Source organism: Cynara cardunculus, assembly GCF_001531365.2.
Source record: "Cynara cardunculus var. scolymus isolate 2C chromosome LG 11, CcrdV1, whole genome shotgun sequence".
Lineage (NCBI taxonomy): Eukaryota > Viridiplantae > Streptophyta > Magnoliopsida > Asterales > Asteraceae > Cynara > Cynara cardunculus.
Genome location: NC_037538.1, coordinates 16,840,438 through 16,852,200, shown reverse-complemented (window position 1 = coordinate 16,852,200; position 11,763 = coordinate 16,840,438). Strand labels below are relative to the sequence as shown.

The 11,763-nt window shown below is 35.4% G+C and overlaps 1 protein-coding gene across 2 annotated transcripts; it reads left to right on the top strand.

Annotated features, from left to right (window-relative positions):
• Positions 1-4,471: 4,471 nt before the first annotated feature.
• On the top strand, positions 4,472-5,876 carry LOC112522262 (BOI-related E3 ubiquitin-protein ligase 1-like). 2 transcript variants are annotated; one of them, XM_025131379.1, is made up of 4 exons: positions 4,472-4,524; positions 4,612-4,736; positions 4,815-5,032; positions 5,119-5,876. In XM_025131379.1, exons 1-4 carry the CDS (start codon positions 4,478-4,480, stop codon positions 5,659-5,661), a joined length of 933 nt encoding a protein of 310 aa, XP_024987147.1. In that variant the 5' UTR covers positions 4,472-4,477; the 3' UTR covers positions 5,662-5,876. The 2 variants fall into 2 exon arrangements, with proteins under 2 accessions (XP_024987147.1, XP_024987148.1); XM_025131380.1 differs by having other exon boundaries at positions 4,612-4,754; positions 4,824-5,032.
• Positions 5,877-11,763: the final 5,887 nt, after the last annotated feature.

Sequence of the window (11,763 nt, the reverse complement as noted above, 5' to 3'; positions counted from 1 at the left end):
TCGCTTTAACAAAAAAATATTTTTTAAATTCAGATTATGAAAAAATATTTTATTTGAAAAAATAATTGAACATTAGTGGTGGTATTTTGACAAGTAAAAAGCCTATAGTAGCCTTGAGAAAACTTTAGAAGTTAGCATAGGTAGGCACCCTTCTGTTATACGAAAGTAGGGGTTGTCTTGTCTTTTCACTCAGCAACGAAGTGATGGTTCATAGGAGAAAAACATAGAAAATAGTATTTTTATAATAATTAAATATGAATCAAAATTATTGAAAACGTTTCAAATACAACTCATTATATTTGTACGATCAATACAATCCAATTAATTGAGATATTTATAAAAATGATGAGATTAATTTATTATGATTTGAATATTTATGAAAAATAACTATGGTTCATAAATTATGATCAATACTTTATATTAAGAAACAATTAAAAAATTTATGAAATCATATATTCATCAAATTAAATGGATGGTTGAGATTGAGTTGTATTGATTGTACAAATATAAAAGGTTGTATAATAACTCACCTCTAAAATTTGTTTTCTTTCTTTAGCTGTAAATAATTTTCTTATATCTCTTCGAATTAATTTTATGGTTAAAATCGAGTTATTAGTTAATTATTAAATGACATGTTATCGTGTTTTTCTGTCGAATTTGGTTGTACTTGATTTTGATATTATGATAAAAACATTTCATCATAAGAAAAACAAAACTTAAACATCCAAAAAATGAAAGAATATATGAGTGAGATAAAACAGTTGTTGAATGATTTGGTGTAGAATGATTAAGCGATCATAATCTTATAATATAGTGCAAAATGAAATGTAATTGTTTGGTAATTATTCAGAATGAAATTAGGATGTTGAATTGGTTTAGGGGGCCCAAGATACAAAATCATTCAGAGAGTTTTAGAACCATTAAGAGATAGATTTTTTTGTCAAACAAGATTCACTTATTAACGATTCAGATGTTGTCTCTTAATGAAACTATTAAGATGTAAACAAACAACCTCTAAAACCTGGATTGTATGTGAATGAAGGGAGTATGAATTGCAACCCCTAATTTTAACTTCAAGTTTTATCCCCTATTTACATAAATATGACGATGACAAAGACAAAACTTTTCTACAAGACGTAGAAAACAACCCAAGACACCAAAAGACAAAACCAAGACTAGGAAACAACAAGAGGAAGAAAAAGCAAGATCCGAAACCAAAAGAGGCCCGACAAAACCCACGCCCTAAAAACGAACTAGACGACAAAATCTTGACCTCTACACCATTCTAACCATGACAACTTGAAACCTTTGGCACGCTTGGAGATCCATTGGAACGAAAGCATTTTCGTCGTGAAGAACCAATCATGTTGGTCATTCGAACTGTAAAAAAGACATGATGGTTTCGATGCTTCCAATTTAAATAAAGAGTAATCCACAATACCTCATTCCAATGGTGACTCTTAGAACTCAAGATGTCAAAGAAGCCTGATACATTCAATAGATCATCAAAAGAAAATGAGGGCGTCAAGTTCCAACCCCACCACTTGAAGACGTCCTTCCACAAGGAAAAGCTAAAAGGACATGAGAAGAAGCAGTGCTTGATAGTTTTCTCGACATTGCCGCAACAAGGGCAAACGATGGAATTGAGGTCAACACCTTTGTTATGAAGAATCTTTGACACTGGAATCCTTCCCCACCTAAGTCGTTAAAAAAGGTGCAAACCTTCTGCGGCACGTAAGAACTCTAAGCAAACATCGACATTTAAGTCGATTAGAAGTCCCTGTGGCTAAAGCCACGGTGAAATTTCGCCCGTGCCATAAACCGACCATAAACCGATATTGGACAGTGAGTTATGTGGGTTTGGAAAACCCCAAACTCCTTATAAAAAACTATAATATCCCTCATTTACTAATTATCATGACTAAAGGTTAGGATTGCATTAAGATTACGTGTGTTACAATCCTCCCCTCCTACTTAAGATTTTGTTCTCGAAACCTATGTTTCGAAAGAATTTTAAGTTTTTTAGTTGATTTTAAGGACTTTTCTAGTTTTTTGGTTGTTGTTCTATGTATTTTCTAATGCTCTCTGAGCACCTCTCAAAGTTTTAATGGATGTACCTTTCATATACCTTAAAAAAAATACTTACGGGTGCACGGGGCCTCGCTCAACCCCTCCTAGGTCCGCCCCTGAGCATTTGTTATTCTTAAACATGTAAATCCCTGTATTTTGATCACACTGACAGTTAAGTGGTATCCCAATAATCAGAGGAGAAAATAAAAAAGTGTACGTATTCCTAGTTGTTAGCATCGTATAAAACCGTTCACATTTATTGTTTTACCTGAAATAGAAATTAAAAAAAATAATAAAACAAAAAACAATATCAATTTCATCATCATATCTTAACAAACCACCAATTGTTGAGGTAAAAATATCACATCACAACAAACAAACACAAACTTCGAAATTATAAACTATTGATAGTACAGTCGGTGTCTTTATTATCTTAATACCACCGATATTTGATACCTTTGTAATCATCGAATATATATATCTCGTTATGCGAACCGACTAATCCCAGAACAAATGCTTTGCAGATGGTTTGGAGTCACCGCATTCGAACTTCCGTGGCCACAAGGGGATTTTTATTCCTCCTTAATTTCGAATCTGGGACCTCCAGGTACTTTCGACCTTTGGAGTCAAACTCAAACCAATCAGGTACCAACCTTGTGATTAAGTAAAATATATATTTTGGTCTATGTGTTATAGTAAAATTATTGCATATTATCTCTATTGTTTGTTTTTACATTTTCAATCATTTTTAAATTTATAAGAGGTGCTGAAATCTGAAGTTTGATTTCACTTCTGATTTATAAGAGGTGGTTTTGAAGTCTGAAATCTGGATCAATAAAATTGTTTGTTTTTACATCTGAAGCCTGAAATCTGAATCGGTCAAACTAGTGCAAAAATATAAAAGATAAATAGTCTTTTACAAAAAGTATAAAAGATAAATAGTTTTTGCTAACAAATCTCTTTCAACCCCCCAAAATAAGAACCATTTGATTGAGGGCGGATTAGGATTAAGAGGTATTAAAGGATACGTTTATTATTTAAAATTTCAGAGAACATTTAGAGCTTTTAAGCTTTTATTTTAGAAATAAAACAAACATCCTTAATATTCAAACGTCTGAATGAATTAGACTTTAGAGGTATTAAAAGGTAATTTTGAAAAAACAAACAGACCCTTAGTGGTAGAAATTGAATTCATAAGAAAATTAAAATGATAATAATCGAAAAAATATTTAAAAAAATCATAATTTTATTAAAACACATTTACCAAAAATTGTAGTTTACTCCAAAATCAATAGTTTCAATAACATTCAAATATAAAATCTTTTAAAACAATATTTGAAATGGTGTTTTAGGGTTGTTTGTTTACCTCTTAATAGTTTTATTAAGAGATAACATTTGAATCATTAAGAAGTGAATTTTGTTTGGTAAAAAAAATCTACCTCTTCATGGTTCTAAAACCCTCTGAATGATTTTGTATCTTGAGCCCCTTTAACCATTAAGCGCCCTGATTTCATTTTAAACAATTATATTTTATTTTGCACCATATAATGAAAGTCCCTTAATCATTATAATTATTTAATTATTCTACATCAAATCATTCAATAACTATTAAATAACCCCTATTAATTTGCATCCTAATTTCTACATATACCATGCTTTGATTTTCTTATCTGTTTTTTTTTGTGCAATTAAATGCTCATTAAATTTTTTCAATTTCAACAACAACAAAAAAGAATTCACTTAATTACTAATTTCTTTCCAAAATAAATCACATGATTTATTTAAAATGGTTCATTTTTTTTGTTGGAAAATAGTAAAATACAACAGTTCTTTGATCCAAGTTTATGATTTCTTTTAACAATTTTTAAAAAAGTTTAAATAAAAATTGTAAATTATTGGTAAAAGAATATGGATTCATATATGAATAATTGGAAAAAAAAAAATAGGTAAACAAACATGTATTTACATATAAATTTCCAAATAACTCTAAGTATACTAATTATTCATATATGAATAATTTATGCTTAGTTTCTAATTTTTTAATCTTTTTACTTATTTAAATCTTTTCTAACAACTACAATTAAAATTTTTCAATATATATATATATATATAATTTTATTTTTTGTATCTAAATTTGACCATGAATTAATAACAATTGAATTTAATATTTAATTTTTTTACTGTTTTGTATTTACTTAATTAAGAAGTCTTGATTATTTCCAACATTAAATTTAATATTTAAAATCAAAAATCCATGGCATTAAAGATTTATGGAATCAAGCATCTTTTTCCCCCATCTTTCTCTTTCATCTATTTTTGTGTTGGCTTTTTATCAACCCACAAACCATAACCCCCCCTCCCTCCCTCCCTCCTTCTTCTTCCCCTGTATTCAATCATAGCAACAACAATGGCTGTTCAAGCTCAGTACCCAACAAATGCTCTCATCCACCACAGGTTTGCTTTCTGATTCTCTCTCTTTAAATCTCCATCTCAAATGGGTTTTGATTGATTTAGGAAAAAGGGTTCGAATTTTACATGCAGAAGCTTACAAGAAGATAGAAATCAAATTGGGAAAGATTACTCGTTACAACCACAAATAGGTGCTATTGATTCAAGATTTCTTGATCATCAATCTCCTAACGACATCTTTTTGGATAGTTTTCCAGGTATTGTGGATCAATCTGTTGTTACAAATCACTGAAATGTTTCATTGTTTACGGTAACAGAAAGTGTGTTTTTGACAGGTGGGATTAATCCAAGAAAAAGAGGAAGAGAAGCTGGTTTGAATCAACATCAACTCACTGACATCACCCGGCTCCATTCCGGAGTAAATACCGGTCTCCGGTTAGCATTTTCCGATCAGCAACGGCAATCTTCGATTGGTCTGTATCCAATGTCAAAAGACTTTTCGACCCAAATCAACCAACAACGAGATGAAATCGAGCATTTCCTGCAAATCCAGGTAAAATCTTAGATGAAAAATGGATGAATATTTGTTGAATTGGATTGTTGTTCCGAGGTGGGTGGTTGAAAATTCGGTTTCTGTAGGGAGAAGAGATACGGCGTACGCTAGCAGAGAAGAGACAGAAGCACTATCTTGCACTGCTGGAAGCGGCTGAGGCGTCGGTTTCCCGGAGGTTGAAGGACAAGGATGCGGAGGCGGAGAAAGCCGTGTGGCGCAGAGCCGAGCTGGAGGCTCGCGCTGCGCAGCTTAGCATGGAGGCGCAGGTGTGGCAGGCGAGAGCGAGGGCTCATGAGGCGGAGGCGGCGTCTCTACAGGCTCAGTTGCAGCAGGCTTTGGTGATCGGCGGCGGCGGAGGAGGAGGTAGGTATTGTATATCACAAATTGAGGATGCGCCACCAGGGTGCGCCGCCGGTGATACAGAGGATGCCAAATCGGCGTACATTGACCCGGAACGAGTTGTGGTGGCGAGTGGACCCGGTTGTAAGGCGTGTGGGAAACGAGTTGCCTCGGTGGTGCTGTTGCCGTGTCGGCATCTATGCGTTTGTAGCGAATGCGACGGCGTCGTATTGGCTTGTCCATTATGCCTTTCCTTGAGAAGCTCTAGTATCGAAGTGTACATGTCATGATGTGGGAGCCAATCCCTTCTTGCCAAGTAATGTGGGCCCATTATAGCCAAGAGGGTAAAATTGGAATTTGGTCCCATTATGGCCAAGAGGGTAAAATTGGAATTTGGCACAAGAAAAGGAAAATGACGAATATATCCTTGTATTTATTTCAAACAACCCAACTTCTAAAACTATAATTTTTTTTTATACCAATCCAAACAAACAAAAGCAATAAAACAAATACCGTAATTTCAACTAAGTAAATTGATGTGATTTCTACATTGAAAAAACATAAGGGCTTGCTTCATTTGGCATAATCAACCTCGCTTCTGCATTGCAACGAAATCTATCTGAAACTCGTTCCAAAGAGAGTTGTGGGAAATGAAAATCGGGCAACACTCAGTCACTGGGAAGTCGAGAAAGGAGATGAGATTTAGAATGGTAAAAGAATCACAATACTTAAGCTATCCTTGGGGCATAATCGGTTGAAGGTTGATACCTCCTTGCATTGTGAGGCCTCGGGACATCACTTGATCTGACCCCTAGGTCGACTCTTCAGAAGGATAATCGATTCACCTTATCCTGTCGGGATGGAAATTTCCTGTACCCTGGTGTCCGATTTAAGTACAAGGTTACACTGTCTCTATCTACAACGTTCAGGGACGGGAATGGTATTTCTCATCCTGCTCCGTCCTTAATATATTATAAGTATTTTTTTTTTGTTTGATCGTAAACTTTGATGATTGACCCTCCATTATTTTACACATCCATTGATTTCTCAATGTTGTATTACTTATTCAAATTATGAATAACTTGCAAAGCTCATTATGGTCTAAAATGAGAATCCATCATAATATTTCAAGGTTTAATTAAACCTAGATTGAATTTTTAATTAAATCATGTGCAATGTGATTATATATGACTAGAATTTTTATACCATTAAAATTGATTTAGATTTTTTTAATTTAAAATATTTATAGGCGGATTTCAGTTAGTTTTTTTGGTTAAAAAGATGTAACCAAATATTTGAAGTTCGATGGTTTATTTATTCAAAAAAAGTTCGGTAATTTAATCATTCAAAATAAGAAAGTTCAATGATTTTTTTCATTAAAAAAATAGTTTAAAGACTTAATCATTTAAAATAAAAAAATCTGTGGATTTTTATAAAATTTTCCCTTGTATAAGTGATGATATAGAAGAATCAATTGCCTTTTTTTCATACGTTAAAAACACCCTCCCTATAAAAATAAGTGTTCCTTTTTAAATAAAGTGTCAACTTGTCAATTTTATTTTCATTTTTGTGATAGAGAATTCTAATATCGTCTCTATTATTACATGTAAAATTTAGGATTATACAAAAAACCGTCAAACCGTTAAATCCATGCCGCGAAACCGCCAGCTTGCCAAACCATTAAACCGCTAGCTCGCCAAACCACTAAATCGCCCAATTAAAATGGTTGAAATTGGGTTAGACTAATTCAACCCAACTCAACCGGTCGCTAATATATATAAATAGTCTATTATAGATATTAATAATGTTTATTATATAGAGAGAGAGTGAATTATATTTTTTTAGTCCCTTGTCTATGGATGCCTTTTGTTTCGTCCCTTGAACTCGTAAAGTGCATTTTTGGTCCAAAAATCGTGTTTTGAATCCCAAACTAGTCCCGTCACTTAACATTGTTAGAAGAGCTCCTCTAGTTACCTCATTTGCCCCTCATCTGAGGGCAATTTGGTCAGTTTACCCTCCTTCATCCCATCTCCTTTCCATTCTTCTCCACCAAGAACACACACCACCGCCATCCACTTACTGCCAACCAACCACCGTCACCGCCCTTCCACCACCTCCAATACCGTTAAACACATATCCAAAGTAAAAACTAAATAACTACCGTCCATATACAATCCATACTAGATCTGACCAACTGCCCATCCTACCTAATCAACAACACAAAAAACCATTAAAATAAAACAAATTTAATGAACATAACAAATAATCAACTCCAAATCCATACAAGTATGGATCATATGAAGAAACTTATGTACCCTAAAATCTCAGAAAATCTATATTTTGGAAAATTCAGGAATTTCTTAAATTTTGACTTTTTAATTTGGATTTAGTGCTAAAAATGTTTCGAGTTGACCTCGGGATTGCTTCAGGTGATTTCCGGGCGAGAACGGTTGAGAAACAACCAGTCATACGGTCTGGGTGTCTGAGCTACTGTGGTTTAGCTCAAAAAGGGGACAAGAGGCGGTGACAGAGGCCACTTTTGAGGCGCCCTTGAGCACATGAGGAAAGTCGCCCGGTGCAGGCTGGGCATGCGTCGTGGGGACACAAGCGACCTAGGCATGCGGCCTATGTAGCACCCAACAACGCCTGACACGATCCAGGGGCCTTAAACTCAGCGATCGACCATCCTTTTCCCATGGTCCCTTCTCCTTTTACATACTTGGTTATCTTCAATTTTCCTCTCTTCCTTTATTTACTACCAAAGTGAACTCAGCTTCTCTCCTCATTAAATTTCTTTGGGGATCATTCTATAGAAGATTTAAGCAACATCTAAAGCATTCATTGATATTAGGACTTAAGAATCAAGTATATCATCTCCATTTCAAGCAGAGACGGACCCAAGAATTTTTGGATACGGTGACACCATATAAAACGTTTGCACCTTCTAGAATAAAACGATTGCACATTTCATGAACCTACTTTTTTTTTACCTTACCACGGAGGAACAATGCGGTGGCACGTGCCACCTGACCACCCCTCTAGGTCCGTCTATGATTTCAAGTAAGGTGCTAAGAGGGTTGAGTTTTGGCGTGCTACTCGGAAGGGTATATACACTAAGAACCATTATGCTTGAGGTGCTATATTCGAGGGAGGCATTAAGTATGTGAGCTTTGAGCTGTTGTTCTTATGAATAGACACTAAGGTCAACCTATTCTGGAGGTGAAAGTTGTTAGAGGTCGTTGGGCACTTGGACATTATGTCTTGAAGTGCCATATGACACATTTGTTGAGATGCATACTTTTGTGTTCTCTCCACTCACAACGGATACGAGTCTCCCTCGTTGTTTCCGGAAGAAAGAAGGTTTGACTGGCCACTTTTGAAGAGCTTATATGGAGATATTTAAGCAAATTTGCGGGAAATGGAGAGTTTCATGGAGAAATTTATGGAGAGATTTAATCAAGTTTAGGGGCCGTTTACCAAACACTTAACCGGTGAGAGTTTACGGGTAAAATTCAACACTATCATTTACTTACCCGGTAAGATTTTAGTTCACAAAAACGACATTATATGCAACAATTTACCTGGTAAGTGCTAACTGTGGTAAGAGTCAATCGCCTTCACTTACCGGGTAAGACTATTTTCCTTGCCTTGCTCTTACCGGGTAAGACTTTTTCCTTGCCTTGCTCTTACCGGGTAAGATTCTTGGTCCTTACCACATTCATCCGGTAAGGTAATGTGACTTAGTAAGCTCTTACTCAGGTAAACGTTTGGTAAATACCCCTAGTTGAGGGGACGGGTGCAACTTCGGATATTGATTATTTATTTATTTATTATTTAAATTATACTATAAATATAAATATAGCTTTTATTATTTCTAAAATAAATTAAAATCAGGTACAAAGACCAAAATGTCCCTCACATGAGGAACACATAGCATGTCTAACGGCCGTATTTCTCACGACGTTAACGGGAGGGACTTGTTTAGGCTTAAATACACGATTTTTGGACCAAAAGTGTACTTTACGAATTCAAGGGACAAAAACCAAGAAGTAACCAAGGACGAGGGACCAAAAATGTAATCCCCCCCCCCTTCTTATATCAATAATGTGTAAACTTTTACATAATAAACCACAAGGGTGTTGCCTGATCGGTTTGAGCTTGCCTTCAAAGGTCAAAAGTAACAGGAGATCCCAGGTTCAAATCCAAGGAAGTTTAAATGCAGTGACTCCGGGCTATCTGCAAAGCAGGTGGTCGTCCTGGGATTAGTCGGCTCGCATAGCGGGTTAAATATCCATGTTAATAAAAAAAAATTACATAATACTTGTTGATTTTATCTTCCTATTTCTTTTTAGCATATTTAAAGATTATCAAAAGAGATTCACCAGCAAAGAATCTAATAGAAGAAAATTTTTGAAATCGATTTTGCAGCAACAACAAATGGATGTGTTGGAGAATATGAATGATGTTGATAAATACTTGATTGACGAATCTATTAACCCAAAAACTCCATCTGTTTTGTACTTTGGTGGAAAAAAAGCTTATTGTTATAACATTTCACCACAACAATATTACGTTTCACCACAAGAAAGAAGGGTTTTGGCAAAGACTTTTGTCGTTGCTGAAAGTCAATTTATCGTCACAAACGATTTATAGAGACGACATGTCGTCGCGTCGCTGAAACTCACTTGTTTATAAGACTCCTAATATGTCTAAGCATTCTAATACGATAGTTTATAGGACTTAATTTTATAGAAATAAACATAAAAGCGTCATATCTAAAAGTGTTATACTATGTTTATAGGACCATTTTAAAACAAAGTGTCGTGTGACACTATTTGAAAAAAGTGTCATATGAACACAAGTGTCCTATAAATCGATAGAACAATTTTAAGAAGTGTCATATAAATAGATGAGCTTATATGACACTTCTTAAAATGGTTCTATAAAATAGTTAATACGATACTTTATCTAAAAGTGGTCTAAAAAGTTTGTTGAAACGCCCAAAAACATTCAGTAAACCTATTATAACATTTTTAGATGAGATGCTTTATAGTTTGGTTTAATAAACTTAAGTCTTGTAAAGTATTTCATTTGTATGTTTATATAACTAGGCATGGCAACGGGACGGGGATGGGACGGGTTTTGTAATCCCCGGGCCCGGCCCTGGTTTGTAGTAACGTCCCCCAGCCCCGGCCCCTGTCCCCGGCGGGTACGGGGATTATTATCCCGTCCCCGGTCAAATGTCTAGCAATCCACGGTCAAAACCCGGTAGAACCTCGGTCAATCCCCGATTAAACCCCGTAAGTATCCTCTATTTTGATTCTACCGGGGATCCCCGGCCCCGTCCGCGGTTTGAGTAACATCCCCCGTCCCCAGTTTGTGTCTACCGGGGATCCCTGGCCCCGGCCCCGGGACCCGTTTTAACGAGGAATCCCCGTCCCCGTTCGGGTTGGGTGAACCGGGTTCCCCACCGGGTCGGGGCAAATCACCATCCCTATATATAACTACTAACCCACCAACCCAGGGGCGGACGTAATGTTAAAAAGGAGGGGGAAGGGACACCAATCAAAAATTCAAAAAAATATATATATAGGTTAAAATTTAGGTTTTACATGATTTACTTTTTACTTCCCCCCCTTACATTTTTCTACGGCTCCCAACCCCAATCGAAACCATTACTCTAATAAAAAAATTTGTTGAAATCAATAAAAAAAAACCAAAAAAGTTATTTGAAATCGACAAAAACACTAAAAATCTCTCGAAATCAATCACAAAACTTTAAAATTCCCTCAAAAATGTTGTAATTCGGTTAAAAACACATTGGACGATTTTGTGGGTGACCCCGCTGAACAAAAATCTTGGATCCGCCACTATAACCAACCCATCCCATAAGAGTTGGCTTGGATTATACCTTTAAATGAGTTGGGTTGGGTTGAAATTTTTACACACATCCATAATCGGGTTGGGTTGTATAAATGTAGTAAATCGTCCAACCAAACCTGCGTACACCCCTAGTAAAATTGTTATATAATTAATTAATTACATATTTCTAAAATTATGAACATGTATTTTGATTCGAAAGGAGTACTAATTTAAATATTGAAAAATATGGCCTCGTTGTTACTTGCCCGATTTTGTGAATCTTACGTATGATATTTGCATATCATGTAAGCCATTTCTCGAGTTTGAAGATCATAACTTATACAGAACAATTACAGTATCAGATAAAGATCGTCAGTCATTAATCAACTCTCTAGATGATCCAACTATTCTATCCTAATTAACCCTAGAGGATGAATCTGCATAAATTATCAAAAGCAGGCAATGTTGGGTTTGCATTGCATAGTCATGTTTATTAAAATGGGCCTTGAGGCCCAGTTCATGTATTTTTC

Coding starts and splice junctions, on each gene's coding strand:
- LOC112522262 (XM_025131380.1), top strand. CDS start 4,478: ATGGCTGTTCAAGCTCAGTACCCAACAAATGCTCTCATCCACCACAG. Junction 4,525..4,611: donor AATGCTCTCATCCACCACAG/GTTTGCTTTCTG, acceptor TTTTACATGCAG/AAGCTTACAAGAAGATAGAA. Junction 5,033..5,118: donor AGCATTTCCTGCAAATCCAG/GTAAAATCTTAG, acceptor CGGTTTCTGTAG/GGAGAAGAGATACGGCGTAC.